At 31.1% G+C, this 17,185-nt stretch overlaps 2 protein-coding genes across 3 annotated transcripts; both read right to left on the reverse strand.

Annotated features, from left to right (window-relative positions):
* Positions 1-4,951: 4,951 nt before the first annotated feature.
* On the reverse strand, positions 4,952-5,694 carry LOC105344418 (uncharacterized). Its single transcript, XM_011452198.4, has 2 exons — positions 5,534-5,694; positions 4,952-5,378 (listed from the first exon to the last, which is right to left on the reverse strand). The coding sequence occupies exons 1-2, from the start codon at positions 5,537-5,539 to the stop codon at positions 5,031-5,033; spliced, it is 354 nt and encodes a 117-aa protein (XP_011450500.1). The 5' UTR covers positions 5,540-5,694; the 3' UTR covers positions 4,952-5,030.
* A 5,900-nt stretch (positions 5,695-11,594) lies between these two features.
* On the reverse strand, positions 11,595-12,681 carry LOC105344419 (protein GrpE). Of its 2 annotated transcripts, XM_066089092.1 has the most exons (4): positions 12,550-12,681; positions 12,076-12,263; positions 11,852-12,018; positions 11,595-11,699 (listed from the first exon to the last, which is right to left on the reverse strand). In XM_066089092.1, the coding sequence occupies exons 2-4, from the start codon at positions 12,136-12,138 to the stop codon at positions 11,639-11,641; spliced, it is 291 nt and encodes a 96-aa protein (XP_065945164.1). In that variant the 5' UTR covers positions 12,139-12,263; positions 12,550-12,681; the 3' UTR covers positions 11,595-11,638. The 2 variants fall into 2 exon arrangements, with proteins under 2 accessions (XP_065945164.1, XP_011450501.4); XM_011452199.4 differs by having other exon boundaries at positions 11,852-12,263.
* Positions 12,682-17,185: the final 4,504 nt, after the last annotated feature.

The raw sequence follows: 17,185 nt of genomic DNA on the forward strand, positions 1-17,185 counted from the left end.
TTAATGAATCTTTATTAATCACAAACTATTCAATATTTATTGTAATAGCTGTCAAATATAATTATGAAAATCAAAATAGTTGTAAATAAATGGTTTGATAAAAATTTTGTTCATTAAAGACCGTTCCATGAGACTGAAAATATTTATGACTTTGTCTAAGTTCCTTTGTAAAACGCAGCCCTGATCTTTTGTAGGTATTATTCTAAATCTGTGCATGAAATTGGTATAGCTTAATTATCTCTCTTATTTGTTTCCTCTTTCTTACTCCTCTATTGTAGGTGTTATTCTAAATCTGTGCATAAAATTGGTAATACCTTATCTCTCAAATTAAAAAAAAAAACTATCAATACTTGTACAATAGCAAACATATTTCTTTGTAGTTGATAATTTGTATATTATGCACAGCGAAAGTAGTGCCATTGATAATAAAAATTAATAATATCATAATAAACCGTAACATAGCCAAATTGAATGTCTTATTTGTATTTTGATTATCAGTCAACGTCAACTTAAAGCAAGGATTCCAATTAATAAAAGGGATTTTATTGTGGTAATTTGCACCGAAAAACTTTTTAATTGGAATGCACACCATACTTTGGTGCATCGAACCTGAACCATTTTTGTCCGCTAGAATATTAGCTTTACTTCTTACATTTCACAATTACATCCAATTAAGTCCATGTTCATTCTATCGGAGACATGATGTAGATATATTATCCACATCCATCATAAAAGACTGAGAATAAACATACGGTATTGTTGATAGTGTAACCAAAACGACCCCAACATCTTGTACATGTGAGCATTATGAAAGTGAAGAGCAAAAAGATGTGTCAATATTTTTAAATGATCGTAATTTTTATGGAGTAGGTGACATCGATTTAATAATTGATATGTAGCTTTACATTGTCAATGTTTGCATCTTAATTTTATCGAACATCAATTTCAATTATTTGAAGCGAGAATAAAAAACGGTATCGATATTCACATGTACAGTGTATGACATATCATCGTTCATTTTACGTTGTATTTAATTAAGATTCTGATGAATATCGTCATTAGGTTTATTAAATCGTCAATAATGATAGAGACTTGTTTCGTAAATTTTAAATATTTTATACGATAATGTTAATTTTGTTTTCTACACTGCGAAAAGAAAACGATCGATATTATGTCAATACTTACATCATGTCCCTGATACCATGGTTCGCTTTGTGGCAAGCCAAATTACGTAAATAAGGTAAACATAGTTTCAAGGTTAATAAATTAGGTTTATCGACTGTTAACTATAGTGTGCGAACCGCAAACCATACTTAAAGAATAGTTTATTATAGTTATCATCTGTGAAACTATACTTAACTGTTGCAAACAATAGTTTATGAATGATGATAATCTAAGTTTATCTGTCTGCTAATAACGTTAACGATAGATTTTGCTGATAAACATATATAGATTCACATCTGGAAACTGTAATTTACAACCGTTGACTAAAGTAAAGATTTGTTAATCATAGTTTCACACTATTGAAACTATATTCATCAGATAAACTTTGTTTTGCAATCATAAACGGTTGTATTCATAGTTTTACTCTTTTAAAACATAGGTAGGGCACGCCAAATTCACAAAAATGAGCTAAATGAGGTTCACATTTGATAAATTAGGTTTGTCGACTGTTAACTATAGTTTACGAACCGCAAACCATAGTTAAAGATTCGCTAACTATAGTTTTTATCTGCAAAACCATATTTAACGTTTGTAAACTGTGGTTTACGAATGATAATCTAAGTCTATCTGTCGGCAAATAACGTTAACGATAGATTTTGCTGAAAAATACATAACATCTGTAAACTATAATTTACATTCGTTAATTATAGTTAAAAGCTGTTAAATCATAGTTTCACAATTGTAAAACTATATTTATCAGATAAACTATGTTTTTCAATCGCAAATGGTTGTTTCCAGTGTTAATTATACATGACTGTAGTTTCACACTTCTGAAATATAGATGATTTCGTTAAGTATGGTTTTCAGACGTGAAATATAGATTATCGTCGTTAACTATAGTTTTCTGTCCGTAAACTATAGTTTACAACCGTTAAACCTACTGGTTTGTCGACTGTGAAACTAAGATTAGCTTAATTTTGTGAATTTAGCGTACATTTTGGGTGCGCGTGATTTATGTTAACAATGATAATATTTGAAATCTCGGCATGGTCAGATGCAGCATCTCAAACATTACTTAACGTACATACACGATGCTTCAAAGGGAAACATTGAAGGTTATAAGGTCTTGCGAGACATTGTTTTCTTTGAAATTATCTAACATATTAAGGAATCACTCTTTTACTTTATTCGGCGATCATTGCATTCGGGCACGTGATCAAGTTTAATAAAGGACTTTACTAGTATGTAAGATTCGATCACGTACCGACTTCAGAGACAACTCCCCACCAAAAAGTCAAATAATGATTTCTTCTTATTTATATTTACATTATTTTTCCTTTATTGTATGAGCAATAATAAAAAAAAATCCACTGGAAAATATAAATCTTAAAAAGTACTAAAATTATGGACTCGAATTTTTGTTTTAATACCGGTAAATTGGGGTGAGACCTACTGTCAATTGTTTTAGATATTATAACCAGTGTATTAAACGTAATTGTGCCAACCGGGGCTCAATTTTTTCTACTATTTTAAGCAAAAATAAGTCCTAAAAATCCGGAATTTGAACTGGAAGACTATCTAATCCAAGGGAGGGGCCCTATCTTCCATGATGTTTTCCTGGAAAGTGCATGGTTTCAGCAATATTTAATTCGATTATCTTCTTTTTCACATTATGCTCCTCGAGCTCAATCTGAGTTTTTCACAGGCTAAATATACAGTGAAGTGTATATTTGATTCGTAAATTGACGATAAACGAAAACTTGAACGAAAAGAGTATTTTTATAGACCCTAAAACTACCTAACTCTAAATTGAACCATGCATTCCTTCTTGCTCCCTCATACTGGGTTTTAATCCAAGTTGTACTAATTTACCATGTTCTAATTTTTAGTTTGAAGAAGATGGATAGTAATGGATTACATAACAGAGTCGTAAAACCAATGTACATGTATCTATGTCACTTTCCTTGACGTCATTTAATTCGGTAGTTTTGTTTAACACCTAGAAGAGATAATGGTGGACTTTTCATATATAGAAAATATTTCTATTGATTTTCAAACACCTAGAGGATATATCATAAGTACAAACGTACATTTAAAAGCACACAACAGACAAACAATTGGGTTTCTGGGCACTTTTCTTAATATAAAGACGTCTTTATGAATACCATATCATCAAATCAAACAAAGTATCGGGGGTATTTCTTCTTTTTACAAAATATATATCCTATGTTGGGTGGTACAATGCTTTCATGTAATCTTACATACATACATGTTGTACCACAACAAAAATGGACCTGGACCCTCCATTCACGGAATAAATTCAAATGATCTAGTGATACAGAGTGAGACATGTTCTATTGAAAATGAAAGGTGTGTTGTGTTGTGGTTTCGCGCCAGTTACTGTTTCTACTAAATAAACCTTTTGGTCTCTTTCCGCTTAATTAAAAAAGCGTCATTAATCTTGTTTAATTAAAGAAAACACATGAAAATCTAGTGGTGAAATGGCCTAGAGGGATACGGGACTACAAGTCTATTGTTTAAACAGACGTGTTAAGACAGAGTTTGACATTTTTTTAAATGACAAAACACAAGAAAAGCCAGTGGATTCCTTCCTGACATCTTCAACACAAGGTGTATCCGATGTTATTACAGGGAGGATCAGTGGCGACATTAAAAAATTTCAATAAGATCTTAAGTAATTAATATAGTGGTTAATTAATTGAGTTTCATATGTGGTTTTGTATTATTTTAGACAATGTCGTGTAAATCTTCATTAATTAGATGCAAAGCCATTGGGTTTACTTTTGAAAACGGAAACTTTATTCAAACTGAACGTGTCGACATCAAGCTAAACTATACAAAAAATATAAACCGAGTATGTCTAACGAAAGTACAACAAAATGCTTGACGACTCAAGGAATGTGATGTTGGTTTGAGATTCATAAAAATTGCTGGGGTCGTTTGGGTTAGTGAAATAGAGGAGCCTGGTTGATTTCACTGTTTAAGCAAGGAATTCAAAATGGCCTATTAATAGAATTAAAACCAGAATTTAATTAACCAGAGTACATCGATGCAGTTTAACGTGAAAGGTATTTTACGTACATTTAAATACATGTACGATGGCAATTCTTCGGAGTACAATGACATTTTGTGGAGAAAAACAATTATTAAAAAAACATAAACTAACTAAAAAATGGCTAACACGACTGCTGGTCGCGACACTGAAAGATTGATCTATCTGCTCGCTTGTTCAGCTACTCATTTTCCCATCTACAATTCCAGCATTTTGAGACTTAAAAACATGCACGTTTTAACTATCATATGATAGAAAATGGCATAACCCAACTACAATTGAATATCGCATTAATATTTTTTGGCATCTCTATTTCCGTGATTTTCTTGATTGATGTAACTTTATATATATATATATATATATATATATATATATATATATATATATATATATATATATATATATATATATATAATATCAGCAGTAAATTTTATATACATCTTGAGAAAACAGAATAGATTGATCAATTGATTGATTGATTATGATAAATCAACTTAAACACTAACAGTCCGTCGTTGTTTCCAAGAGTACTCACTATAAACCAAGAAAATTAATTAATTTAGTAGCGTACACATATTAGATTAGTTAATGAAGAGTTGAAACGACATCAATTAATCACCAAATGACTGTCATGCACAATTTCTTTATACTTTCAATGAATAGTAAATAAGATTTCTCGGTGTAACAATTTCATTGTAAAGGAAATATAAGAAATCAAGAAAAATACAGATTTATATAAAAATATAATCCAAAATACCGGAAACAAAATATTAATGTAACAACAGGGGGATGTTTAAATCATTCCGGCCTTTGCCATGACGGATCGTGGAATTGGGGGCTGGTTTCGGTAATAAAAAGCCTTATAAGTCTTCTTCGGGCCGATAGGGAAGAAAGCGCCATTTTTGTAGTCATGTGACTGCACAACGACAGCATTTCCTACGTACAGTGGTTTGGGAACGTCCCCCATTGACATTACGCTGACCGCTTCGTCCACCCAGACACGCTGGAAGTTCCTCTTACGGATCGGTGGCACTTTTTTCTCGGCTACCAGCACACCATCGACGTAAACTTTGTCAGACAACAATATTTCGCAGTACACCTGCGTCATAACAAACAAAATCACCGAGGCTGCAAGGACTTTCTGAAATAAGGTACAAAGGACCATAAGAAATTTGTTTCATGCTAATAATTCACGGATTATGAAAGATGAATACAACTAAATTGTTTCGAATTCTGTTTATGAAATGTCAAAAATGTTTATCTCTAATTCTTGAAAATAAATAAAGAATGTCTTACCTCCATGTTGTTTGATCAGAGTGATCCTAATAAAGAGACAGTAATTGTCCCTATGCAGATTCTGTAATTATCAATTCAAATGATGGCGATGCCGGAAACCTTTGACACCTCTGACGACGTGCCTCTGCGCCAAGCAGCTGCTCATTGGTTGATTGGTGTGTGAAGTTACACCAAAGCGAGTCATCGACTCTCATTTGTCAATACACTCTTACCTGGGCAATCAAGAGACGGACCTCAACACCTCTTACAAAATCTGATTTAAAAAATTGAAGAATTATTATGTGTTATTTCCTCATAATCAACAAAAGAGGTTTGTTTCCTCACCACCATAAGATCCCTGCACTTGTTGTGTAGACCTATCGTCAACAGATGTTTTCCATGTTTTCATTTATTGAAGACCGTGGTGAATAAAGAAAATGTTTAATTAGGGTCACTCAGTTTGAAATATTTGCACACTTGTCAATAAATAAAGTGTAATTGAGAATACGTGTCGTACGAATTTGTTGGTGTTTCACAAACTATTCATTTCCTAAGGTACACTTCAAAATATCTTGATCCCAAAAAAACAAAAAAACACAAAAAAAAACACAAACAAACCCCCCCCCCCCCAAAAAAAAAAAACCATACATGTATTGTAACCTCATCATCAAATGTTGCACAGAAGGAAGACTGCGATATATAAGTTACTTCGTTTCTGGTGCATTGAAGTCATAAATACATCACATTGGACTGCTTTATGGGAAGATTATTGTTTTATGCGAACACTTGTACTCTTAACGCTTGTATGTGTCGACCATGCTGTTGTAATTGGCTTGTTCACTTGTCCGTCACTTTCTGTGACAATATTTGGCCTGTTTCTTAAAGTTAAGGCATTTGAAAAATACGACATTAATATTTTTTGTTTTAATTAAAGCAAGTTATATATAATTAATTTTTATTTTATCATCACAGCAAGATTTGAAATTCAATAATATAATAAAGTAAGTCTTTATATTAAACATATACGGGGGATTTTGGTTTGAAATATGCTCTGAAGATTCTGTTGAACATATAATTATTAAAATAAAAATTTTAAAAACAATTTCATCAGTGAAAAACTACGTGAATATTTTTTGTAATACATGTTGTTAAAGCATAAATAAGTTCCAAATATATCCTGAATAAAATAGCACAACACAATATTAATTGAAAATGACAGTGAGTATGAACTATACATTAAATGAAGGGATCTAAAAACCTTATCCAAACATTCATTTAAAGGATGACTGCACTTAGCGCTGGGTTTTGGGTCTTTTCGGTCGCTTCAGTTGCGTTTATTTCTGAACCTTATACCACCTTAGTTTATTTTATCAAAATGTCTTGTCAATTTCCAGCATAAATTAAGATATTAGACAGTGAGACAATAACCCCATTCAATGTTTTTCTCCTGTTAACTTTCGAAAAAATTTTTTTTTCGCTTATCTGCCCTTGATCGAACATAGGATTGATATAAATATGCATGAGAGATGGAGCTGACGTTTTCAGAATGGTACTAAAATTAGACTACCATGAATAACAATGTCATGTAAAAAATATGTGATCATCTTTCACCACAGCCCTTTCTATTCTATATGAAACAAGTATACTATTTACTTAAGGAATAAGGAATAATTCTTTAAGTATTACAGAATGTATGATGTAATAATTTCGGTCGGGTCGTGGTCAAATCCAATAGAGCCCGAAGGGCTTTATGATATATTTGACCACGCTCCGACCGAAATTATTACCTCATAATATTCAAAGAATGATTATTTATTACTTATTTTTATATTATTTCTAATTTGAACATTTTGAAGGGACTTGGACACGATTTCTGATCAAAAATTTTATTTTTATTTTTTATGTATGAAATGGTTTACTGGTGCATTTTAAATGATTGACCAAAATAGTCAAGTTACGAGCGAGATACAGAGGTAAGGATTGGTTGTTATGTAATGAAAGCTCGAGTCATATAGTTGTTTACAAAAAATGTAATGTAGAGAATTACCATTTCTTAGACAAAATGACATGTAAAAACAATTTAAACTAATTCAGTATCTTCATAAATACTATTATCAACAAAAGAAAGATACATTTGATTGAAACTTACACGAGTACAACACATATGTAAAAAATGACAATATTCCAGCTTTGTTTACAAAACAAAGAATTACGAACCCTGTAACTTGCTTATAACTTGATATTTGGCTTTATTTGACCTATTTTTAAACCACAATTTTTTAATGTAGCACATGCTATGTATTACTACGCGGAGCAGCCAATATCGTTTTTCGGTGATGTTGTAAAACACACCCACTCTGTGTCACTCGTGTTTTATGAAGTTATTGGGTTTTAGAGTTCAAAATTGATTCGTAATATTATCACAGACAAAGACAGTTAAAAATGTAAATATTATGGTATCGCCCATGTAAGTAAAGAAGACTCTAAATCAATGCTTGAGAACTTTTAAAATGTGTTCGAAAACATTTTCCTCGTTAGCACATAACATGATATCTTACACGTCACGTGATAGAATTCTGTATTCACAGAATTACCCGAGGCGCGGTGAGAAATCACGTGGTGAATTATAATATTCAACATGTTTCAACCCTTGGTTACAAAAGAGAAAGCAAAAGTAAGAAGAAGCGGATTTTTCTCAATTAAACCATGAATGCATGGTTGTTTATTTATCTCCCATTGACATATAATTTAGATATTGCAAATACACAACTACTTTTTAATAGAGATCAATACAGACAAACATGCGCTGACTATGTATGAGGTCAGTATAAAAGTGGGCGTCCTCATCGTATGGAGATTCAAGAAATCGTGATGACCCCGCCTATTAAAACAAAATGAAAGAAAACTGCTTGATTTAAAAGTTTATTTGTTCGTAAATATCGCATTTCCTTTCGTGAAGTCATCCTTTACATAAGAAGTAAAGATGTTTATTGATCTCTCCTGTTACATGCCAAAAGAATACAAGAATTGGAAAATATCTATTCAGTACAACCAAAAATTTGTTAAAAATTAAAAAAAATGAGCCAGTGTAGTACATGCAAGATATTTACATTTAGCCCATTTAACCCTATTTTTTTTAAAATTTGGTTTTTAATTACACAAACTACAAATTACAGTTAATAAGAACTGATTTCATTATGAAAAAAGTCTCATTCAAAACAAAGCTTTGTTGCGAAACTTACTTTTGAAAATCAAAAGCTTTCTGTAGACGCTGTGTGGCTTTCTTCGTTTTTATGTTCAATCAAACATCCAGTGCACTTGTTTCTAGAAAGAAAGAAGTCTTTGGTTACATTTGAACCAAGATAGATATTTGCCTCTTGAATTGCCCCAATTGTCTTTGAATTGTACCACCCACAAGTGTACATGATACAGATAATTAAAATCTATATCTCATCTGTTATTTGTGCCATTTGTGTTAACTAATTGAGAACTCGATCATTTGCAGTCGCTGCATAACGATACATTACTCCTCTATAACTGATGAACGGGAATAACAATAGTCTCTTTCATAACCCTTATGCAAATAGACGAATCATTCTCGAATTAAGTATTCATTAGCGTGTTTATTTGAAACATTTTAATGCAATTGTAAATGTATTAGTTCAATATTTCCTCAGAGTTTATATACTTTGAAATATTGACAAGACAGTAACAATGTTATCAATTTTCTTTTAATGTACATGTTCAGTGTATTAAAATGACTCAGCAGATACGATACACAATTAATAAATGACGTAGGATTATCTTTTGTTAACAGATTTTTAAGACACTAGTGAACATATTATGTTTACAGAAAAATAAACCTTTTTGTTGACCACCAACCAGCATGAACCGATGCACTATAATTATAAAATGTACAGCAGCATGACCACTAAATTATGAAGTAAGACATATTTTCAAAGCATTCGGTTGTTGTAATGTCAGTTTTCAATATTTTTATAACACCTACCTATATCTAATTTAAAATTTAATTTTCATTACGCCACTCCTTTTATTCGATTCAAGGGTTAGTTGTGTTAAATCCGATATAACCAAAACCTTTGAATTATATAAATTATGTACGTAGGCCCACAGAGGGTACATGTTTTAATAGGTTTTTTTTTTGCATATTACACCGATCTTTGTATGTTCATATGATGTATCTCCTCCATTATTTTGTTTTGCGGTAAATTTGGACGCACAAACTTTAAGTATATTAAAGTAACTTAGCTTTTAACTATAAAATAGGGACAATAAGAAACGTATTCTGAAATTGTATAGGAGTCATGAACCGGTGGTTGATAGGGCAAGGTGGGCGTGGCCATTTTTGACCGTATTGATCTCCTTTAGAAAAAGAGCTCTAATCAAGGAATAAGGAATAATTTGATTTGAACATATTTTATTATGCAAATATAGTTAATTTACATAAATGGATTAGGCAGCAGGCAATGCCTATGTAAGCCTTCTCCATAAGGTGCAAGGTAATTTTAATACATATAAAGAATTGTATGTTGAAGCATAAAGATATATGAATAAAAATATATATTCAGATGTATATAATTTAATTGTTGTGTATTATTTCGGTCGGACCGTGGTCAAATCTATCATAAATCGCTTTGGGCTTTATTGGATTTGACCACGGTTCGACCGAAATTATCACCTCATAATATTTCGAGAATGATTACTTATTAATTATATTTTTATAATTTTTAGCAAGTGTATGATAAAGTATTAGAATATTGACATATCTCTTTTAATTATGCAAACCCCGCTTGCACCCAAATTCATTTGAATTTATTGGACTATAGATACAAAATCAATTCGTAGCGTTATCACATACCAAAGATATAGATAATATAAGAAATATAGGAAAAATACTCTAATTTATAAGGAAAAAATTATGGTCGTTTTATTTGCGAAATGATAACTTATAACTAAACATACTATTTCTTTAGATTTTAGGTAAATCTGATGATTAATGTTTTGACGATCCAGCATCCTTAAGCTAATAATGAACGGAACATGGTATTCTTAACACGCACAGAAACTTACAGTAACACTTATATACGCTGTACATGTCTGCATCAGAGTGTCAAAAAGAAGTATTTGTTTCGTAGTTTTTCCGTCTAAGTATCTAGAAAAAATATTCTTCCTTTGTCGCAAAGAACAGTCAAGGAACTGTGATTTTATAAAAAGGTAAGTAAGGATTATGAAACCTTCAATATTCAAATATATCCCAAAATTCTAATTTTTCAAATTTAACATGCTGGCATTTATATTACAAACTTCATAAAATAATCATAAAAATACCTATTACTAAATCGAAAGAAAAAGTACCGTATATCAGGTTTTTTCCGCGAGTATCCAATTTCCGCTTTGTTCACGACGATTTCCGAATCGCGGAAAATAAATCAGCGTAAATTTGATACAAAGTTTTGGTTTGGTTATAGAGTTCTCTATTTTCTGATAAAGTAAACAGGTAAGTAAAAGTAGGGTGAATTATATTCAGCTAGTTTAGTTAGAGGCACAAATTGCGGGATCGGAGGACGAGTGTCAGATAGTAGATTTGTAAGCCTCATTGTTTTTTAATAATCCATTGACAAGCTAGTTAAAACGGTCGCTTTCCTTGCGTAAACCGATGTCTTATTATACCTGAGCTACTGGTAGATGTAACAGTACATAATCTATTTATTTATGACTATTTGCGTCTAATTATTTCACATTAAGGAAATCGTGTTAATGGTTTCATTGTTCGAATTTTTCATTATTAAGAGCGACAATTTAAAAACTTTCACCCTCTTACCTCACAGGTTTAAACAATCGTATATTTTCAATGTGACTTTGAAATAGTGAAAATTTGATTCGTGTAAATTTTATATACCGTTCTAGGCTCTGATCCGCGGAAAAAACATGACGCGGAAAAAATCTGATATACGGTATTTAGTGAAATTATTTCGATTTTGTTTTGTTTCCACGAAAAAGAGAACAACCGGCACGAGTTAACACAAATCAAATGTAGAATAAAACACAATCTGACCAGTCAAAAATTTAAAAATTGCAAAATTTATTCAACAAACAATCAACAGACTAATCATGGTTCAGTATAGTTAGATCCGTCAGTGGATGACTTTTCCTTCTAGTAGGTACCCTGAAATTCAGAAAGAAAACATGTTAATATTAGTAGATTATTTAATTAAAACCCAAGAAAAACATGAACAAAAAAACCCCGAAAACTACTTATATTGTAAAAAATCGTTTAAATATTTAGAAATTAGAAAATATCAAACTACATGTAATTACCTTTCCATATCTGTAACCTCCGTGACCCCCATGACGTCTCCCGTAACCGTAGCCACCGTATCCATAACCACCGAGATTTCTTCCTCCAAAACTTCCGAGTTGTCCGAGACCTCCGAATTGTCCGAGACCTCCGAATTGTCCGAGACCTCCGAGTTGTCCGAGACCTCCTCCGTATTGTCCGAGACCTCCTCCGTATTGTCCGAGACCTCCGTATTGTCCGAGACCTCCGTATTGTCCGAGACCTCCTCCGTATTGTCCGAGACCTCCTCCGTATCCATATCTACCATAGCCTCCTAGACGTCCACCGTATTGTGACCCGGAGCCGTATTGTCGGTTGCCGTAGCCATAAGAATTGTAACCATCGGCAAAAGCCGAGGCAATGAGAACAACAGCGCAAATCAGAGAAAACATTCTGTAATCAAAAGTATTACGTGTAAAAATGTCAAACTGAAGTAATTCATCACATATTCATGTCTCTGTACATTCTTCAAAGATGATATTATAGAAACAGTTTCTTAAAGAAAATCTTGAAAGCTTTAAACATGCAGTCCTGTATTTTTTGGTTCTTTTTTTAAAAACTTTAATTAAGTTGTAAAACTTAAAATAATAATAGTTAAAGTGAAATTATATAAACCCTCTTAAAACGAGAATTCAAAGATTAAAATATAACTCTTAGCGTAGTTGAGCGTTTTACTTACTTTTTGTGTTGGGTCCTGGCAAGGGCAGTAGTGTTCTATCAACACTGGGTTCGCTATATATACCCTTACCTCCTCATCTGTATTCATAGTACCTGAGTGGAATACGAGGTGCTTTGTGTAATAAATCTTGTTGTGAACGAAATGAAAGCCACATAAAGAGGGTGTTTGATGTTTGATTAAGTTTATCATTACTCATTTTTTAATTTGATGTTAATGGGGCTATGACTTTGAGATAGAAAACAGTTAATTTTTACAAAAAATGAATAATGCGTAAAAGATTTATTTAATTTAATTCAAAATCTTTATTGATAAGGAGGAAAAGCCGATTAATCATCTGAATGCACCGTCTGGTGACGTGACGTTTTTGCCAATGACCCGTTGTTTAAGGTTTGGTGCGTCAATCAAAACACAGGGTATGACATTGATCAATTCTCTCCGTGACGGATTCCATGATCTTACTGCAGATTAGCTGCATGACGGAAGATAGCTGCTGGAATCTGTAGAACATCCAGGAATGTGTAACAATCCAATCAGTTCACGACCAAACATTCGGTTTCCCATAAATTGACAGAGGAGCTGTCTCACCCTCTTTTGAATTCATTAAAGGTAAGGTATGTACTGGTCTTAGATGACGAGCACTTGCGTTTTAAAAACGAGAAATAAAATGTATACTTGAGTAACTTAGTACGATTATCACCTTTTTTTTCGCTTTATAATGTATTACTTTTGCTTTATCATAATTATGAAAAATTCGGAAAGTGTCCCCCCCCCCAAAGATTTGATTAAAACGCTTCCAAAGTTTCAAATTACTGAGACAAGGAATTTTTTGTTCGAATGCCATTTATATGTTTAACAATAACAAAATATATCTTCTGATTGCATTTCAAAGGGCATTGACGGTTCAATAAGTCGAACTTTGAAAAGTTTAACAGCAAAGCCAGAATAGCTGACTTAAGACGTAAGGAAAGTATAATTTCAATACAACGTTGAATACTTCAGACAAAAACAACGCCGAGTGCATATAATCGAATTGATCTGCTAACCTCAAATAAAAATTTTTATGTAAGGTAGTTTTATAGTCAAAAGTAAAGAAACGTATTTCATAAAATAGAAAAAAATACTTCAAACAATTATACTGCATGGACATTTAACTTATTACAGTGTTACATTCGTACTTATTTCACTAGGCAATACATGTATGTAGTTTATTATAAGTTGCAATACGTTAATTATTAATAATCTGACTTAAAAAATGAAATATGCGGTCTGTATTAATTAAAAACAGACTATAAATCTCATTAAAACACAGAATAACCACTGAATTAAAATGTCAATTTACATAAGGGTTCGTGGTAACGACAGCATGGCAGAATCACTGTAGGCATTTACGAGATATGAAAAGTGATGTTTTACTGTTGAAATGTAAACAGAAAAGCCGTGTTCCTGTGGATATATGTACAGCTGCACGTAGTTTCCCGTTACTATTAACTTTGCCTAAATCTCCTTACTTTAGAAAGGGATTTTGAAAGAAATCTTGATACCTTATCATATAGTAGAATTAAGTTGAGTTAATCTGTAAATAACAAGTTTATTAAAGATTTCTTCAATTTATAATTATCGATTTGTATTTTGAAGTTGATAAATGTTTCATTCACATACATAGTTTGCATTGATTTTGAATTTAATATCAAATGTTTGCCGTTACTTAATTAAACGTAATTAAACTGGGTATTTATCACTTATCCCCAAAAATGGAACCATTATATTTGACATAGATATACATATGTACGTATGTACTAGATAGAAACCCCCAGATGAAATGTAAATAAAAACTCTTAATTTTTAATTATTTTCTTTAGCATTTCAAAATGTAAACATTAAATGTCGATAAAAACATGAATAACGTTAATATATTATTTCCCTAGATAAACAAAGAATCGGCATAATGTCAAACACATTCGATTATTATCCTAAATTTGCGTCAAAAACTGTCTTCTTTTTAGCAATCGAAAAAAGTTGAATTCACTTAAATCCAACTTATAATTACCTAAAAACCCGTTTTATACTTTTAAAAGACCATAGAAAATTTAAAACTGAAGATCAGGTGGCTGATTAAATTAAAGGAAATAGTCTTCATGTCTTTATTGTAATGATAATTAAATTAAAATCAAAGACCATTTTGTTTTCGAAGCAAGGTCGGGTCATGCTTTTATCCCTCAACATAAAAGTCATAACTAGTTGTGCTCAATCACGTGACAACTGCGTTAATTTTCAAGCATTATGTTTCTTTTTCTTTCTTTCTTTTTTTTAAAAATAAATTACAAATGACTATTATTTACATATACACGTAATGCTTCCAAATTGGGATTTAGAAATAACCTAATATAAATATTGCTTGTACCAAGTTTCTTTTAATTTTTTGTAAAAATCTGAGACATTTTTGGCCTTTTTTATCATTCTTAAAAAATGAGATATGGTTATTTATAATTATATTCAATGTATTGAAAAAAACATTTTATATCTATTTATTCGAAAATGCGACGCATATTTCCACATGCACAAGGCAGAAACAAGACTCCACCCCTAACTCATTCACAACCAGAAGGCTGTTGTTGGTTTTTTTAAAAATTAAATAATCTTAATTTTCCTTAATGCAAGGTTCAGGAGTTCATTAGGGTACTTATTTTTAAATTGTTGATACTAATACATTAAACTTATATGATTAAATCAAAACTGATGATAAAGAAGTTCATTCCTCTTACAATATTGGCATTTGTGTCGAATGCTAGTACATTCTTTATCACTACTTTCTTCATAATCAAGCAACAAACAAAATAATATATCAAATATTGATGCTTTGTGTATTTGAAAAATAGAGTGTAAGATTAATGGTTAGTCATAAACTTTTAATGATGATAATTACAGTTAGCCCCTAATAAGATACTTAATTAATAGAGTTATTTAAATATGATAATGTTGATAAAAATGCATTTGATCGTGACTTAATTTTCGTTGAAAACACAGGTAAGCTATCAGGAATAATAAAAGGTTTAATTAACAATTTTACATACGATACAAAAAACACAATCTCAAAAAAAATTAGGACTTTTAAGATTGAAGTTTGATTAATTTCGTATGAAATTATTCACTACTTTAGATGATTAATTTATTGATTTCGCAGTTTTATCAATCAAATACAATGAAATTAATACATGTATGTATGTGAAAATTAGTCATATGCTTCATATTTGTAATTTTATAGAATATTCGGAGAAATGTTTTCTAAGGTCATTTGAATTAAAAATAAAACAAATTGTATTTAAAAGGATGTTCAATTTAACGTCTAATATATACAATGTACAGAAAGATTAAAGCAATATTTATTTCTGAGTATAAATTAGACTTTGACACATGTTAGTTAGAGACGAGTTTGACAAATCAATTAAAAAAGAAGGATGTTAACATTTCCTCTAATCCATACAATATATGCCAAAACATTAATCATATATTGGTGGAAACGAAACACAATTTGGATATGAAAAAAAAAATCAGTATGTTTTGTATTGATAATTACACAAAACCTGTTTTTAAAATAAACGCAAAGATTCCCCTTTTTTTATATTGGTAAGTGCTCAATACACCTTTCTCTTTTGTATCTCTCTCTATTGTATATATGTAAATATGTTTGTTCTTCTTATGTACCTCTTGTACCATTATATGGTGTTGAGTGAAATAAACTGAACTGAACTGAACTGAATCTTTCATACGTCTTTCAACGCATTCTAAGAAAACAAGAGTTTTGAAGTATAGATATATAAATCACTTATTACATCAGGGGATAATTGACGACGTAAAGAACATTCCCCGTCTCTTTCATAAAAATCATGATAAAATACTGAGTAAAAAATAATAACGAACTTAAAAAAGACATCACCTATATTTAGCATTTCATCAAACCGAATTCAAGACTTTAAATCATCTTCAATAAGATAATACGATAATTTGAAACAACAATAAGATTATGATGTCAAGTGATCGATAAAATACTTGTACAGGTGTTTAGGCATAGAACTGCAATTAATTCTGTTACGATATATAAAATTTATATAATATACGTCGGAAATGACTTATATAGTTCAAATAAAGAAATTACACCAACCTTTGCAAAGAATGTTGAATTTATGACGTCGGAAATGACATATAATTCAAATAAAGAAATTACACCAACCTTTGCAACCTTTGTTGAAGAGTTGGTAAGTTTTTTTTTCACATAGGATATTTAAAAATCATGCTTTTATAGGGTAAAAAACCATTGGCATTAGTCTCATTTCTTCTCGGTATATAATGGTGTTTTTTCTTGTTATTAATTGTGTTTGTCGATGTTTTGTTTTGTTTTTGATTTAGCCAATTCTAACCACGTAAAAACCTTCATTTGTAAAAAATAAAAAAATTAAGAGAAAAAATTCCGTATATAAGCAGATCATAAGCACATCTTGCATGTCGACATAATTTATTGAAAAAAAAATAATTTGTATACGAAAAGGGAGACAATTGCTGGCAGGAGATAGAAAAGTTACTTCAAATGTATGAAAATCAGAGAATGAAGACAAGATTCAACTTACGACACATCTTATTA

Source organism: Magallana gigas, chromosome 6 (genome assembly GCF_963853765.1).
Source record: "Magallana gigas chromosome 6, xbMagGiga1.1, whole genome shotgun sequence".
NCBI classification, from domain to species: domain Eukaryota; kingdom Metazoa; phylum Mollusca; class Bivalvia; order Ostreida; family Ostreidae; genus Magallana; species Magallana gigas.